The sequence below is a fragment of the Danio aesculapii genome, chromosome 23, assembly GCF_903798145.1.
Source record: "Danio aesculapii chromosome 23, fDanAes4.1, whole genome shotgun sequence".
Taxonomy (NCBI): Eukaryota; Metazoa; Chordata; class Actinopteri; order Cypriniformes; family Danionidae; genus Danio; species Danio aesculapii.
In genome coordinates, this window is record NC_079457.1 from 7,092,480 (window position 1) to 7,112,153 (window position 19,674).

At 37.4% G+C, this 19,674-nt stretch overlaps 1 protein-coding gene across 1 annotated transcript in view; it reads right to left on the reverse strand.

Moving 5' to 3' along the window:
• reps2 (RALBP1 associated Eps domain containing 2) overlaps window positions 1-5,291 on the reverse strand; it is a 109,115-nt gene extending 103,824 nt beyond the window's left edge. The window contains exon 1 of the mRNA XM_056449279.1: window positions 5,030-5,291. Coding sequence (XP_056305254.1) covers window positions 5,030-5,200 — 171 coding nt within the window. The 5' untranslated portion in view covers window positions 5,201-5,291. The remainder of the gene's footprint in view (window positions 1-5,029) is intronic.
• Between the last annotated feature and the right edge of the window lie 14,383 nt (window positions 5,292-19,674).

Consider the following 19,674-nt stretch of genomic DNA (forward strand, 5'->3'; position numbering starts at 1 on the left):
ATGCCCTTCCAGCCATAACCCAACACTGGGAAACACCCATACACTCTCACATTCACACACACAAACACACTACAGCCAATTTAGTTTATCCAATTCACCTATAGCACATGTGTTTGGACTGTGGGGGAAACCGGAGCACTCGAAGGAAACCCATGCCAACAGAACATACAAACTCCACACAGAAACCAGCGACCTTCTTGCTGTGAAGTGATCTTGTTATGCACTGGGCCACCGTGATGCCCACAATAAGATATATAACCAGGAAATAATAATAGAATACCATGGTGAAAATATATCAACAGACCAACCTTTATACATCATTCTATTACATGTCTTAATGCTACCATCAAGTTATTAAATAGTATAATACACCATCTAATGGTATAATAGTCTATCTAGTGCAAATGTTCAAATTTTGTAAATATATTATATATCTGTACGTATGCAGTAATAAATGGCATATGTATGTACAGTGCTCAGCATAATTGAGTATACCCCATTTTTATCCATTTCTCAGTTAATTTAGGTCATATTTTGGTGCATTTGAACAAAACTGATTTATTAAACTAATATATTTATTAAAATAATATTTTAGTCACTAAACATATTTAGAAAGGGAAAGATAATGCATTTAAATTCATACAAAAAACAAAACAAAAAAAATAATATTAATATTTCACCCAAAATTGTATATATTATTTGTTTCTCTTGATTTTTGCTATTTTTGAAAATCTTATTTAATATTTTTCTCTAACATACAATTTTTTAACCATTATTGTAAGTTATTTGTTAGATTAGCTCCAAATTTGGCTTCAGTACTGCCTAATCTAATGCATATGCACAAATTTAATGTTGTAAACCTTCCTGTAGAAAAATGCATTTAAATGAGATTTTTGTGAGAGGTGTACCTATATATGCTGAGCACTGTATGTGTGTTTGTACTGTTGAAGTCAGCCCACCTTTGGATTTTTTTTCTTTTTTAAATATTTCCCAAATGATGTTTAACAGAGTAAGAAAGTTTTCACAGTGTGTCTGATAATGTCTTTTCTTCTGGAGAAAGTCTTATTTGTTTTATTTCAGCTAGAATAAAAGCAGTTTTAATTTTTTAAACACCATTTTAAGGTCAATATTATTAGCCCCTTTAAGCTATATATTTTATCAATAGTCTACAGAACAAATCATCATTATACAATAACTTGCCAAATTACCCTAACCTGCCTAGTTAACCTAATTAACCTAATTAAGCCTTTAAATGTCACTTTAAGCTGTATAGAAGTGTCTTGAAAAATATCTAGTCAAATATCATTTACTGTCATCATGGCAAAGATCAAATAAATCAGTTATTAGAGATGAGTTATTAAAACTATTATGTTTAGAAATGTGTTGAAAACATCTCTCCGTTAAACAGAAATTGGGGAAAAAAATATACAGGAGGGCAAAAAATTCAGGGGGGCTAATAATTCTGACTTCAACTGTATATATACAGTATATGTGTATACTTTAAGCATAGATCTCAGAATGGATTCCTGGAAGGCGCTAGTTTTGCCCCAATCCTAACAAAACACACCTGATGCAACTAACCAAGGTGTTCAAGACTGCTAGGAACTATAAAGCAGGGGTGAGTTTATAACACAATAAATAAAAGAAAAAAAATTGAGAAAAAAAAATCTAATATATTAATAAATTTTCCTTTGACTTAGTCTCAGAAATCAGAGATCTCCACAGCATAATGAACCACCAACTAATCCAGCATATGATTTGCGCATGATTTATGCCCTTCCAGCTGCAACCTAGTACTGGGAAACACCCATACACACACATTCATACACTATGGTCAATTTAGTTTATTCAATTCACCTACGTGTCTTTGGACTGTGGAGGAAGCTGGAGCACCTGGAGGAAACCCACGCCAACAAGGGGAGAACTCCACACATAAATGCCAACTAGCCCAGCCGGGACTCAAACCAGCGACTTTCTTGCTGTGGGGCGACAGTGCTAACCACTGATCCACCGTGCCATACTGTATATGATTACAAGTAAACTACTAAGTAGGCTACAATACAATTCTACATTATAGATCATTTTGAGGGATGTAAGCAATAACAATGGTCCTAACATGTTTCCTGTTTTACATTTTTAATTTCCATAGCTTCTGAGAATCCAAAAAAGTTCATATATTGATAAATAATCTTATGGCAGCTTTTTAAACCCTAATTTATGACTGAATTGCCTCTTGTTACAGTTATGAAATAGTTTGAAAACATGGCCAATACAGCATGCTTGCAAAAAAAATGGTGCATCCATGCATGTTTTCTTTAAATGGTTTCAACATGGCATCATGTCGGACAACTACATCAATATTACCATATGAATATGGCACTCATTCAGTATCACCTCAGAGCACTGAAATATTACTGTCCATCACTGTACTGTAAATTTTCGCAAGGTACAAGCAGGTCCCTTAACTTTACACTTCAGACTGCCACTGTCTGTACACACATGAATCAGAGTCCATACGGTATAACCAGACTTAGAGCCCCATAATGTACACCAATGAACCAGAGACATGTAAATATAAGAGGGACATACTGTACACCCAGATATCAGAGCCCATACTGTATAACCAGACATTAGAACCCCATACTGTACACCCATGAACCAGAGCCAAATAGATATCAGTGCCATACTGTACACACAGATATCAGAGCCTATACAGTATAACCAGACATTATAACCCCACTGTACACCCATGAACCAGAGCCATATAGATATCAGTGCCATACTGTACACACAGATATCAGAGCCTATACTGTATAACCAGACTTAGAGCCCCATACTGTACACCCATGAACCAGAGCCATGTAGATATCAGTGCCATACTGTACACACAGATATCAGAGCCTATACGGTATAACCAGACATTATAACCCCACTGTACACCCATGAACCACAGCCATATAGATATCAGTGCCATACTGTACACACAGATATCAGAGCCTATACGGTATAACCAGACATTATAACCCCACTGTACACCCATGAACCACAGCCATATAGATATCAGTGCCATACTGTACACACAGATATCAGAGCCTATACTGTATAACCAGACTTAGAGCCCCATACTGTACACCCATGAACCAGAGCCATGTAGATATCAGTGCCATACTGTACATACAGATATCAGAGCCTATACAGTATAACCAGACATTATAACCCCACTGTACACCCATGAACCACAGCCATATAGATATCAGTGCCATACTGTACACACAGATATCAGAGCCTATACTGTATAACCAGACATTATAACCCCACTGTACACCCATGAACCACAGCCATATAGATATCAATGCCATACTGTACACACAGATATCAGAGCCTATACTGTATAACCAGACATTATAACCCCACTGTACACCCATGAACCACAGCCATATAGATATCAGTGCCATACTGTACACACAGATATCAGAGCCTATACTGTATAACCAGACTTAGAGCCCCATACTGTACACCCATGAACCAGAGCCATGTAGATATCAGTGCCATACTGTACATACAGATATCAGAGCCTATACAGTATAACCAGACATTATAACCCCACTGTACACCCATGAACCACAGCCATATAGATATCAGTGCCATACTGTACACACAGATATCAGAGCCTATACTGTATAACCAGACATTATAACCCCACTGTACACCCATGAACCACAGCCATATAGATATCAGTGCCATACTGTACACACAGATATCAGAGCCTATACTGTATAACCAGACATTATAACCCCACTGTACACCCATGAACCACAGCCATATAGATATCAATGCCATACTGTACACACAGATATCAGAGCCTATACTGTATAACCAGACATTTGAGCCCCATACTGTACACCCATGAACCACAGCCATGTAGATATCAGTGCCATACTGTGCACACAGATATCAGAGCCTATACTGTATAACCAGACATTATAACCCCACTGTACACCCATGAACCACAGCCATATAGATATCAATGCCATACTGTACACACAGATATCAGAATTGAGGTAAAGTTGGTTTAATATTCACACATTCATCAGTGACAAGCTCCCTATATTGTTTACCATGGTTCTTTGAATATTCAGTCTAAAATCATATGTTAGTATGACTTTAAAACAACATTAGACCTATTTAACTGACTGTGAAACACATTGCACTTTGATAGTCATTAGATGCTAAAAGGATTTTAATATTTAGAGTTGGCAAAGAATACTTTGATGAAATTATATTATTAAGGAGAAAATCTGAATGTGTAAATATAAATCCAAATATATCTGAATAATATCAGATGTATAACCAGATATTAGAGCCCCATATTGTACACCCATGAACCAGAGACATGTAGATATCAGAGCGCCATACTGTACACGTGAATTAGAGCACCATGTACAACCAGATCACATAGCCCATACTGTACGACCAGATATCAGAGCATCAAAGTGTACATGTAAATATCAGAACCCCATATTGTACACAGATACCAGAGCCCCTTAATGTACACCCATAAACCAGAGCTCCATACTGTACACTCAGACACCAAAGCCCATAATGTACACCCATGAAACAAAGCTCCATACTGTAGACCCATTGAGGTAAAGTTGGCACATTCAAACTTATTAAATACTTCTTAATAATATTATTTAAGAAAATTATTCTTTTCCATTGTGTATATATATATATATATATATATATATATATATATATATATATATATATATATATATATATATATATATATATATATATATATATATACACACACACACACAACCAGACATGATAGCCCCATTCAACCATGAATTACAGCCCCAAACTGTGCACTCATGAAACAGAGCCATGTATATATCCGAGTCCCATAATGTACATGTAGATATGAGAGCCCTATACTGTACACCCATCCCCGGCGGGAGTGTGAACCCGCTCCCCGGCACACGCGCTCCTCTGCGGGGCGGCGGTGAAATGCGCGTCCGCTCACCTGGTGCAGAGTCTCGGCCGGCAGCTGCGACGCCCGGAACAGCTCCGCCACTTTCCCCGCCGCCGGTATGCCGCTGCTGTCGGGCTGACAGAGCGCGTACAGCCCGGAGTAACATCTCTGCTCGGTGTCGCTCAGGGACATGAAGGTCCCACCGGCGGATCCCGGTTCCATCCCCGCCCCGAGCGCGAGCCGCAGCCGCCGGGCGTCCAGACCTGACAAGCGGCCTCTCTGTGCGTCTGCTCTGCGGTGCTCACACACACGCACACACACAAAAACACACTGCTGATACTCCCAGTATCACTAATGACCGCACAGAGGCGCCAAACAACCACACAAAACTGCATCCACCCGCTTAAATATTTATTAGAGGGCCATTGTTCATTACACACACACACACACACACACACACACACACACACACACACACACACACACACACACCACACACACACACACACACACACACACACACACACACACACACACACACATATATATATATATATATATATATATATATATATATATATATATATATATATATATATATATATATATATTATGTGTACATTACAAAGACGTACATTAGAAACGTTTAATTTATTGACAACGAGTTATGTTCAAGATTTATTTACATAACATTCATATTTTCTATTTAATTATGTGTTCATTTTACGTGTCATTTCAGTTATTTATGTGTTATTATGTATAATATAGTTGTTATCTATCTATCTATCTATCTATCTATCTATCTATCTATCTATCTATCTATCTATCTATCTATCTATCTATCTATCTATCCAACAGGAGTGTTCAAATGTATTGTTTAAACAGTTTAGACCAGGGGTGGCCAAACTCCACCCAGATTTTAGCTCCAACTTGCAGGGATGTTTCTAGAAAGCCTAGTAAGAGCTGGATTAGCTAGCCCAGGTGTGTCTGATTGGGATGGGAACTAAACGTTGCAGGATACCGGCCCTCCAGGATCGAGTTTGAGCACCCATTTAGACTTAAAAATGCAATGCATCTGTTTTAAAACTGAATTCATTTCTAAATTTAAAGGATTTTCAATTAAACTTGTTCCATTTAAATATTTTTTATGCTCAAGATTTGTATTAAGTTGTTATATTAATAAAGAAATGTGTATTTCCATTTTATATCAACATTTATATATGATTAAATATTTCACATTTATTAAAATAGGTGTATATTTGTAGTCTTTAAATAATATTTTAATTTACTTTGCTTTAAAACCTTGACATTTCAAGTTAAACCGATTTATTTGTTATCTGTTTAGAATTTATAAAGATTTATTTTAGTTTCCATATTCAAGATTTATTTCAGAATTTAATTAATTTTTATCTGATTAGGTGTTAAAATTGCCATGTGTATATATATATATATATATATATATATATATATATATATATATATATATATATATATATATATATATATATATATATATACACACAGCTCAGCATAATTTAGTACACCCCATTTAGAAAATGAATATTTTTATCCATTTCTCAGTGAATTTAGGTCATGTATTTTGGTGCATTTGAACAAAACAGATTTATTGAACAGATAAATTTAATAAAATAATATTCTAATCACAAATCATCTTTAGAAATAGAAAGATTATACATTTAAATTCATGTAAAAAAGTACAACCTACATTTCAAGAAAATTGTATATATTTTCTGTTCCTCTTGATTTTTGCCATTTTAATTGAATATTTTTCCTAACATAAATTTGTGAGAAGTGTACTCATATCAGCAGATCACTGTATGTATGTATGTATATATATATATATATATATATATATATATATATATATATATATATATATATATATATATATATATATATATATATACATATATACACACACACACATAATTGAACACCATTTTATTTGAAATATGTATTTGATAAACTATGAAAAAAATTACAATTCAAAAACTGCACAAGTCCTTGTTTATTTACTAATTAGAGCTTGAAAAAGAGTGTGTAATTTCACAAGATAAACTGCATAAGTAATTTAATATGACATAAAATGATAAACAGCTCACATATATTTAGAAATTGTGGATGATTCAGTTCCCTTCTGTCCCTTGGATTATAAAAAATAATCCATTAGATCTTTACTGCCATCTTGTGTTGGGCAAATGAAGCAGAGTATAGATCTATTTATTAAACTTTGCTTAAAAGTCTTCCTAAACGCGAACGTACGTCAGAATATATTTTAATTCATTTATTCACGATTGTATGGCTAATATGAAGATTTAATTTAGTCAGTATTTTAGTGAATCATGTTTACTTAGAGCTTACTTTCTGCTCAGCTCACTCTCCCGTCAGGTTTGTTTTTGTTTTTAGAGGTCGTAACTTTTGCGCGGGAAGTGAAGTACGTACATTTCCGTCCCGTTTTGTGCATAAACCATGTTTATAAACGAGAAAGTGTAATTATCATGTAAAGTGTCATGTAGTGTCATGAGAAATCGAGTCCACTCATGAGAATTGGGTCCGCCTATAGGACCCTGATTGATCCTATTGATTCTCTGGTGTTATAATAATGTATAGGCAGCACCTGATTATAAAGTCCAGTATTACAACTATTAATTCTGTGAAATCACGTTATAATTTACATAATGTAAATCCGCATAATGACCATTATAATGACATTTCTAAGAGTTATATACACCCTTCATACTGTATACAATGTATAATTAAAGGCATGGGTTATGAAATTGAGCATTAGCCTATATTTCATACTGTTTAGTTAGCCCATTTAGCCTATGTGCTAGCATAATCATACATCTACCATTAGCCTCCTAGCTACAACAAGCTAAAGCAACAGCAATACAACACAACAATGCAATGCAACAAAACAATTAACCTCAGACAATCCCTTGGGGTCCTAAGCGGACTCGATTCCAGGGGGGGGGGGGGGGGGGGGGGGGGACTCAATTTTTCACCACACCTGAAACAATTTTCCATTTATTTTTGGTCACAACGTTCCTTATTAGTTTTAAAACTGTACCATAGTATAGATTTATCAGTATGTAACTGATAACATGTTTTTTTAAATAGATTGTAACTCTGGATTATCGGTAAAAAGGACAAAATAACTAAAACCCTTATGTTTTTTTTTTTTTTTAAAGTATCACATTCACAAGACAAAATATATGGTAACCGTACCAAACTGTAAACTGTTTTTCATTGATCTAAAGATTTCTTATAATTCCCTCAACTTCAATACCGAGTAATCCTGAGGCTCTTAAGACGTCTCTACTGCTGAATAAATACTTAATGTAAATAATAAAATGCTTGAGGTAAATTTATTTCCTATGTGTTGTTAATTACCTTTCTTATGTATAACTCAGTATTCTCCGGTATAAATCAATACTACTAATAAAAAATGTTAATAAATGAGACCCAATGTTGTGTTTAGTGTTTAGAGATTAATTCCAGTGATGGGAATAACAGCACTTTGAATAAACGGTATTACTAACGGCCATACTTTTTTCAGCAACGAGTAATCAAATAAAGACTATTTCCCTGTTACAACGTCGTTACCGTTATACTGAGAATAAAATGCACGTTACTATAATTGAGAATACTGTAGTGGTTTTCATGCGAGCAGCGTCTCTCTCAGCCATAGGACCACTCTTTCTCTGGGGTGAGTGTGTGTGTGTGTGTGTGTTCAGGGCTGGGGCGAGACACATAACCAACCAGTGATGATGATTGGTGTGTCTGTGAATGTGGTGTAACTGAGAACGTGATGATTGGCTTAGATAGAGTACATTTCCATCATTTGCCAATCAGAGGCAGAGTAGTGATGGCGTTCACACACAGTCGCACACACCAGTGACAGGAGTCAGAACGATGGCAAATCCAACAAGTTCAAAGGTAGCGTTTGCAAACTGGAAGTATAAGCACTACTTTTCCCTTGTTGGGGTGAAAGGCAAGAATGTTTATTAATATTTATAATCATATGTTGAATTTGATGGTTGTCTCTCTCAATGTCCCACAACAACATTAAAATAGTGTAGATCCGTGCTTAATTTGAGCTGGATCTTGCCGGATTCTGTTCCAGAAAATGTCAGATATTCGTGTTTTGCATTCCAGCGTGGTAAATATCTATGTGAGTGTGTGTGATTATAGGAGCGACCAGGGCCGGTGCGTCCATAGAGGCGACCTAGGCACCACCCGCGTCCTCAGCAGTTATCTCCCCCCCCCCTCCCTGCCTTGCCTAGAACGGCAGTTCAGTTTGCTCCGGCACTGAGAGCGAGAGAATGTGAATGAGTGCAAGTGAAGGCAGTGTGGACTGTAGTAGTCACCATGCGCAAGTTAAACCAAAAGTCATGTTCAACTATTGGCCCTCAACAATATTTTCAGCCAATCGGCTGTCTTATGTTTACAATAACTCTCATTGGTTGGTGATTGTTTCGCGCACAGTGAGCAGCGAAAATAAATAATGGCATAGTGGCCTACCTAAATAACATTTGTATTTTCAAATTGGCAAAGAGGGAGTCAAGCATATTTTCATTTGTTTAATACCACGAGCATGTTCTCCCTGCGTTCGCGTGGGTTTGGGTTTCCTCCGGTTGCTTCGATTTCCCCCACAGTCCAAAGACATACAGGTGAATTGGGTAGGCTAAATTGTCTGTAGTGTATGAGTGTGAGTGAGTGTGTATGGATGTTTCCAAGAGATGAGTTGCAGCTGGAAGGGCATCCGCTGCGTAAAACATGTGCTGGATAAGTTGGTGGTTCATTCCACTGTGGCGACCCCAGATTAATAAAGGGACTAAGCTGAAAGAAAATGAATGAATGAATAATACAACGAGTAAATCTGATAATGACCCTGATCAAAAGAGATCTCGAGAAGATGAAACTGCGTGAATGGATCAGAATATTGGGAGACAGAAGCAAAGCCATCTCAAGTCAACCAGAAAACATGACAGAAGCAGAAACTGTGGGCTCTTCTTGAAGATTGGACAGAGTGAGACATTTAATTATCTGTTTTCACTTGACACATAACAGTGAAGAGAACTGAATAGTGTTTGTTTATACGATTTATGTTTGTATCTACATGTTTTTATAATCCATGACTGACCTATAACGTTGACTGGCACAAAATAATTAAAGACGGTTCAGAAATGTGATGCTCTTTTTTTGACCTATCACCATTTCACGAGTTCACACTTGCAATAGTTTCAGAATAAAGCGTATTTGGCGTGCTGTCCGGGGAGAGGGCTCTGAGCTCGGGGAAGACACCCAAACTCGAGTTATTCCTGTTATCAGGAAACAAAGAGGAATAGGGATTCGAGCGAAGTATCTAGCCCGGCCCCAGAACGCTCCCCCGGGATTGTAATGCTTAAGAGGTGAGATGACGGGGTGGTGGAGGGATGCTAAAGTCATAAGATGCTGCAGGTAAGACAGCTTTGGTAATAGAATTTTGATAATAGAATAATTGTCAATGACGTATTTGATACTGAAACTTCTGCGCGTGCTCCTCCCGAAATTTGTTTATAAAACATCACTTAATGATGTCACGTTCCGGGAAATCTGAAATTGTTTGGTGGACGTCGGTCACGGTAACTTTTATTTCCTGGTTTTGTTCCAGAAATGATTCATTTACAAATGAACTACTGGTGTAGATTAGTGTACAATGTTTTATATTTATTTCATAGTCATTTAACAAATTAGATGTTTTTAAAGTCACAAAATAGTTAATTTCCCTGGTAACTAGTTACTTTTGTATTCATGTAACTCAGTTACTATTTGTGAGATGTAACTAGTAACTATAACTAATCACTCTTTTAAAGGGCACATAGACCCCTTTTGTCATATTTAATATAAGTCTTTTGTGTCCCCAGAATGTGTCTGTAAAGTTTCAGCTCAAAACACCCATCAGATTATTTATTATAGCTGTTTGAAGTGTCAATATTATAGCTGAAAAAAGTTGTTGCTGTTTTTTTGTACTGGGCCTTTAAGGCTAGTCCTCCCCGCCCACCGTTCCCACATGCCTGTCAGCAATCGCCGCCCTCGGCTGCCTCAGGAAGCAGATCTCACACAACGTGAGTGAGAAATACTACAGTAAGAACTTTAACAATCAGTATTTGATGCATTTTTTTGTGTGGAGTTGCAACATTGAGTCACACACAATGTTATTACAAAGTTCACGCACACACACACACATAGCGCAGACACACACACACACACACACATAGCGCAGACACACACACACACACACACAGCGCAGACACACACACACACACATACACATAGCGCCAACACAGGCTCATTGTGAAAACGTAGCCCTGCGGACGTTTCTGGAGACAGCGAATTACGTAGGCGGAGGTAAGTACTGCATTTCATTTCTTTAAACGAACGCTACGGGGCGGTGTGACGCGGTTCCTTTTCGCGCTGACCAGCTGACCGCTTACCTCCGTATGGACGGCATTCCGGCTGCAACCAGTTTGTCCCGTTAGAGCGCCGCGTCCGTCGGCGGATTTGAGATGCAGAAAGGAGTTGACCACGAAGACGGGGGTTCGAGTCCGGTGAAGAGCGGTTCCAGAAAGCAGGTAAGACAAAAACAGAATCTAAAATATAAAACAAACAAGTGAATAGCAGGGTGAGGATGTGGTAAAAAAAAAAAGTCAGACGAGGGCTTTTATTTTTTTGGATTGCTTTTGAAACGTGTTGGTTGGGTTTAGGGATGTGGGTGGTCGGGTCAATCGATAAAATTGGTTGGGTTTAGGGAAGGGGGAGGGTGGGTCAGCCGATCATTCTCTCAGTCAGTCAGAAAGTCTGTCCAAAAGTGAGTCGACAGCGGCCTCTGGTGGGTTTATGTGAGAACAGCAGGCGCGAATGGCACTCGCGAGGGAAATTTCAGATCTCGAAAAGCGTACACGGCGACCTCTGGCGAATACTTTAGCGTATACAAACTGAGAGACATTTCAAGAATGCATCGAGTTCACAATTGCTTCAATGTGCACAAATGGAAAATCTACTTTAGCGTATACAATCAGAGAGACAATTCAAGAGTGCATCGAGTTCACAATTGCTTCAACGTGCACAATTGGAAAATCTACTTTAGCGTATACAATCAGAGAGACATTTCAAGAGTGCATTGAGTTAAAAAGTGTATAACTGAGTTCTATAAGTTCGTTAATGTGTGATGAGTTTGGTCCTGAAATATTATTATTTTTAGTTTGTGGGTAAATTTGATTTAATATTGATTTTTGTATATTTAGAAATGGTTTATTTTATATCTTTATGGTTTGTTGATTTATCACCCGTTGATTGTCTTTGTAAAAAGGTAGTTAATAGGTATTGTGCCTGGGCCTGGAAATTTAAGATGTTTGGTTTATTCTCATGAGTTTAACTAAAATGTGTTGAAGTTAAAGTTTGTTTTGTTTTCTTCATTAATATATTGTTTTGTTTGTTTGATTGAATATTTGATTTGGTTTACCTGATTAAACCATGCATTTGTTGAAGCTCAATTTTTTATTCAAGTGAATTATTTGAGAAACTGTAGTGGGTTTTTTTTTAACCCCTGGCGCCCAACCCACTTTAGTAGCCAAATACCGCTACAATCCTAGCAAACAGAACAGACCTTTTATTCCTGGTTGCTTTGCGCTCGTCCTCTCTTGACGATATGATTATACACGTGACTACCGGGGCATGTTAATATGCAGCTGTCAATCAATACTGGTGGGCGGGGGCCGCTCTCCTACGCTAAGTTGCGGTCAATCTGAAAACCGCTCCAATTGGTCCACCGTGTTTTTGTTGTTAAATTAAAAAAAAAAGGACTGGGTGTGTTTAATATCACCCCAATATGACGGTCTATACACTATACTTACACACATTTCTGTCCAAACAGCTTGTAAAGTAGATTTTTCACCATAGGTGCCCTTTAAAGGAATATGCCCAACAAACAGAAGAACTGAGTATATAATAAGTGACTATCTAACACATTATATTTCTAGTTACTCTAACAGTGTCTGGACTGAACAAAAACAGTCAGAAAGATGGATCAGTTTCACTACAAATGATGATTTGATGTGTTCACTGAAACTCTACTGTAAAAATAGTTCATTCAGGCCTCAAAGCACAACATTTTATGACATTTATTTGTTCTGTGACACTTTCTGCTAAAGGGAGAGACTCATATGACTTTATGTCTCGTTAGGAATTTGCTGAGGAGGGGAAAAAGCAGGTGAAACAGCACTAAAATGCTATGAATCACACAGCAGAGGCATTTGAAGACTGTTTCTGCAAATATTAACTAGGGAAAAAACTGATTAAACCTCTAAAAAAAGCTAGATAAATTTCTGTGAGTAACAAAATTGCGAAACATGTTGTGACTCGTTGTCGGAGACTGTTTCTTGAATTCATTTTTATTTTCCTAAGCCTCTTGGCAAAGTGTTGTTTCTTATCTTAAGCATAAATTGAACATTATTTAGAGAGGCTTATGTACATATAATCACTGAGAGCTGAGAGAAATATATATTTGGTGAAATCTGTTTTGCTTTTGAAGTACATTTATCTTGTCATGAGGTTGTTAATTTAAGAATTTTTTTCTTAAGTTAAAATGCTTGCTTCTTTTTAATATTTGAAGATAATCTCTCTCTCAATTTTTTTCTAATTACCAAAAGTTGGTTTAGTTATCATAAGAACTGGTGAAGAGGTAAGATGGATAGATGGATGGATGGATGAATGGATGGATAGATATTTTGGATGGATATATGAATAATTGGATGGATGGATGAATACTTCAAATGGATAGATGGACAAATGGATGGACAGATAGATACTTTGGATGGATGATTATTTTGGATGGATTGATGGATGCAGATAGATATATACTCTGGATGGACAGACAGACAAATGGACAGAATGATAGATAGATAGATAGATAGATAGATGGATGGATGGATGGATGGATGGATGGATGGATGGATGGATGGATGGATGGATGGGTGGGTGGGTGGGTGGGTGGATGGATGGATGGATGGATGGGTGGGTGGGTGGGTGGGTGGATGGATGGATGGATGGATGGGTGGGTGGGTGGGTGGGTGGATGGATGGATGGATGGATGGATGGATGGATGGATGGATGGACGGATGGACGCACGGATAAATACTTTGGATAAATGGATAGACAGATACTCTGAATGAATAGACAGACAAATGGACAGAATGATAGATAGATGGATGGATGGATGATAGTTACTTTGGATGAATGGGTGGGTGGATGGATGGATTCATATTTTATAGATACTTTGAATAGATGGATGGATGATAGATACTTTGGATGGATGAATACTTTGAATAGATGGATGGATGGATGGATGGATGAATGTATTAATATTTTATAGATACTTTGGATGGATGATTGTTTTGTATGGATGGATGGATGGATGATAGATACATACTCTGGATGGATAGACAGACACTCTGGATGGATAGACAGACAAATGGACAGAATGCTAGATAAATGGATGGATGGATGGATGATAGTTACTTTGAATGGATGGATGGATGGATTCATATTTTATAGATACTTTGGATGGATGGATGAATACTTTAAATAGATGGATGGATGATAGATACTTTGGATGGATGAATACTTTGAATAGATGGATGGATGGATGAATGGATTAATATTTTATAGATACTTTGGATGGATGATTATTTTGTATGGATGGATGGGTAGATACATACTCTGGATGGATAGATAGATACTCTGGATGGACAGACAGACAAATGGACAGAATGATAGATTTGGATAGATGGATGGATTGATGGATGGATGGATGATAGATACTTTGTATGAATGGATAGACGGATGGATGAATACTTTGAAAGGATGGGTGATAGATACACTGGATGGATGGATGGATGGACAGATAGATACTTTGGGTGGATGATTATTTTGGATGAATGGATGATAGATACATACTATGGATAAATAGACAGACAAATTGACAGAATGATAAATAGATACTTTGGATGGATGGATAGATGGATAGATGGACAGATAAATACTTTGGATGGATGAATAATTTGGATGGATAGATAGATGGATAGATACTTTGGATGGATGGATAGATGGATGGATGGATGGATGGATAGATACATGCTTTTAATGGATAGATAGACAGATGAATGGACAGAAGGATGGATGGATGGATGGATGGATGGGTGAATGGATGGATGGATGGATAGATAGATAGACTACAAGATGAAAATATAACTTTTTTGAATCGACACACAAGGGTAAATATTCTGAAACATGTCAATAAGAGTTTGTAAGAGTATTTACACTCTTCATATTATAAAAGTAAATATTATAACTTGATGTGAGACTGAAATATTGTAACTTGCCGAGAGATGAACTTTTGCTCCCTGAATGAATTACTCATTCATTTTAACAATTTTAACCATTTCGATTGCAGTGTATTTATATAACATTATAACTTTAGTACAGTCACACACACACACACACACACACACACACACACACACACACACACACACACACACACACACACACACACACACACACACACAGAACAAATGCAGATATTAATACAATCCACCCACATGATTATAATTACATAACTTATTATTTATTTGACCCGCAGTGCTCAACAGCAGGAAAAAGAGTTAATTTGCTTCTCAGACCAAAGCTGAAACCTGCTGCAATATATTACAAATTTTATATTTTAAAAAAGGTTCAAGACCGCAAACAAAACAAGAATATATGACTTTTTGTCATACGGTAGATTTAATGGATTTCAATGGACACTTTTTTTCCTAAAGATCCTGGGAGGAATGTTTTGTACCTACTGTAAAACGGATTTATGAAATGGAGGTCAAATATTTGAAGTTAAATAAATAATACACTTTTAATTTTGCCAAAAGTGCAAGCTGTTTTCATGAACACAGCCAAAAACAATCACCAAAAACTGAAAGACAAAAAAAAAAAAAACATAAGACCAAACATAGGGTTAAAATAAGTATTAACTAATTAATGTTTAAGTATGTAAATTATTTAATAAATAATTCAAAGCTAAGTTTGGACAGCTCAGCATCACATGATCCTATGGAAATGATCATAATGTGTAGATTTGATGATGCAGAAACATTTATTACCATTGTAGAAACTGTGTTGCTTTATATTTTATGGAAAAATATCAAATGACTAATTTGTATTTAATTATTTATTTATCTATAGGTCCTTTATTATCTATAAACAGAGTCACTGAATGAATTATCTTGGTAAGCTTTGCAGTTCAGAGTCACTGATTCGATCCAAGACCAAGACCAACAAGATCACTGGTTTTCCGGGCATGTCCCACTGGGAGGAGGCCTCAGGAAAGACCCAGGACACGCTGGAGGGACTATGTCTCTCGGCTGGTCTGGGAACGCCTCGGGATCCCCCGGAGGAGCTGGAGGAAGTGTCTAGGGAGAGAGAAGTCTGGGGTTCCTTCCTAAGACTGCTACCCGACCCCGGAAAAGCAGTTGAAAACGAATGATTGAATGAATGAATGATTATATATTTAAAGTGCCAGTTTCTGTGAATAACAAAATTGCGAAACATGTTGTGACTCGTTGTCGGAGACTGTTTCTTGAGTCGGAGACTGTTTCTCCCCTCCTCAAATGCACTCCTTGCCTGTCCGCTGTTCAGTTTGGCTTTCGTCCGCAAAACCCCTCCGCCATCCAACGCCCCGTATTCCCCCCACACCTCCCTTATACTGCAACCCCCGCTCTCTACTTTCGTGCGCGGACACCTCTACATCCTCAGGTAACATGCCGGATCCGTTCCCCCCGATCTGTTCCGGGCCCTAGCAATTCATAAATTAAGCACTGGGGACAACTTAATTGTCTTATGTTCAATCCACTTCAATTTGTAAAAACAAAAAAAGGTAACTTAATTCCTTCATGTTCTCCCAACACAAATCAATTGTGTGGAACCCAGCATTTTTTACAGTGTATTATCATTACCTAAATATGTTTGATGACCAATCTCTTATCTGAATGGATAAAACTGTTTAATAAAATCTGTTTTGTTTAAATGCACCAAAATATTGTCTACAATCACTGAAAGATGGATGAAAATGTTCATTTTCCAAGAAGTGTGCTCATTTATGCTGCGCTCTGTAAATATGAAACTTGAGGTATGATGATAAATGAGTAAACCCGCTGTCTTTACTAGGTGACAGATTAATCGCTGCTCGACATGCAGTGTCAGAAAGTGGTTAAACATCAAACTTTCAGCTTGTCTGATTCGTGTTTTGTGGTCTTGCGGGAAAGCTTTCATCTGAAGCGCAGGGAAGATGCAGAAGAAGCGGTTTGTTTCAATCATCGGGGGTTCACAGCGAGAACAGCCTTCATCTGAGAGCTGATTTCCCTTGTATTTCTCAGAAACAAGCCACGTCTGACACGAATACATGTACAACAGCGCTTTGAACTGATGTTAGCATTGACACATGCAGAAACGCATCATTAAAAACCTAAAATACTACTTTAAGGTGAGACACTGCAGGAAGAAATACTGCGTGCTTTAGTCGCATCCTCACAAAAACTTTTAAATGAGCATCCACATCCAAGGTTGGTCATTTGCATAATACACGCCCAAATCCGCTCCATATAAGGGCTTTCCACAGGGTTCTTAATTTGTTTGGTACATTTAGAATATTCATTCATTCATTTTCCTTCAGCTTATTCTTTATTTCCGAGATCACCACAGCGGAATGAACCGCCAATTTATCCGGCATATGTTTTACACAGTGGATGCTCCTCCAGCCACAACCCAGTACTGGAAAACACCCATACACACTCACACACAATCATACACCACGGCCAATTCAGTTCATCCAATTGATCTATAGCATATGTCTTTGGATGTGGGGGAAGCCGGAGCACTCGGTGGAAACCCACACCAACATGAACATGCAAACTCCATACAGAAATGCCAACTGGCCCAGCTGGGACTCAAACCAGCGACCTTCTTGCTGTGAGGCCTCAGCGCTAACCACTGAGCCACCATGATGCCCAATTTGTAACATGTGAATATATTTTTAAACAAGTTCTTTTATTAGTGAATTTGGCGAGTTCTAAATGAGTCCACATGCTCAATGTAAGTTATTTGCATAATACACGTCCAAATTAGGCATGGGATGATAAGCGTTTTCAAGGTATACCGCGGATTGGAAAAGTCAAGGTTTTAAAACCGCCAAAATTGTCTGTAATGCGGTAAAGGTATGAGTAAGATTTTTATATTTACTTTTTATTTTTTAGGACAACAGTATATTCAGCAGTAAAGTTTTCAATTGTAAAGAAATCTGTGTTTTTTTTAAACAAAAAAACAGCAGAAGTCAATGATTCCTTTTCATTATTAAGCCTGACATGTTTACTGCTCCAAAGTATTTCAAATCTTTCAAAATGTAATGTGTTCAAAGGGGAAAAGGTTTTGTTTTTTATCCAGACATTTAAAAGGAATATATTTTAGAGCAGTAATCACAATACTGTCATACCATGAAACCGTGCTATTTTTATCCAAGGTTATCATACCGTCAGAATCTTATACCGGCCCATGCCCAGTCCAAACCAGCTCCATATAAGGGCTTTCCACTGGGTTCTTACTTTTCTTTGTACATTTGTAACACATTTTAGTCATTAAGTTTTGATGAATCATGATTTATTTGTGAAAACGTCTGTACGCACATTTGAACTTCTAATAAAAACTTTCCAGAAAATTCACAACATGTTTGTTTTAAAACTCGTTCTTTCATTAGTGAATTTGGCCAGTTCTAAATGAGCATCCGCATGCACAAGGTTAGTCATTTGCATAATACACGCCCAAATCATTTTATTCATTCATTTTCCTTCGGCTTATTTCCTTATTTATCAGGAGGCGCCACAGCTAAATGAACCTCCAACTATTCCAGCATATGTTTTACACAGCAGATGCCTATCCAGCCGCAACCCAGTACTGGAAAACACCCATACACTCACACACACACTCAATTTAGTTCATCCAATTAATCTATAGCACATGTCTTTGGACTGTGGGGGAAACCGAAGCACTCGGAGGAAACCCACACCAACATGGGGAGAACATGCAAACTCCACACAGAAATGCCAACTTGCTCAGCTGGGACTCGAACCACCAACTTTCTTGCTGTGAGGTCACAGTGCTAACCACTAAACCACCATGACGCCCAATTCGTAACATGTGAATATATTTTCATAAGATCTTTCATTAGTGAATTTGGCGAGTTCTAAATGAGAGTCCACATGCACAATGTACGTTATTTGCATAATACACGTCCAAACCAGCTCCATATAAGGGCTTTCCACAGGGTCCTTAATTTTTTGTACATTTAGAACACATTTTAGTCATTAAGTTTTAGTCATGATTTATTCGTGAAAACGCACATTTGAACTTCTAATGAAAACTTTACGGAAAATTCACAACACGTTCTTTTGTTAGTGAATTTGACCAGTTCTAAATGAGCGTTCACATGCACAACTTTAGTCATTTGCATAATACATGCCCAAATCATTTTATTGATTTTCCTTCCGCTTATCCCCCTATTCATCAGGAGGCGCCACAACCGAATGAACCTC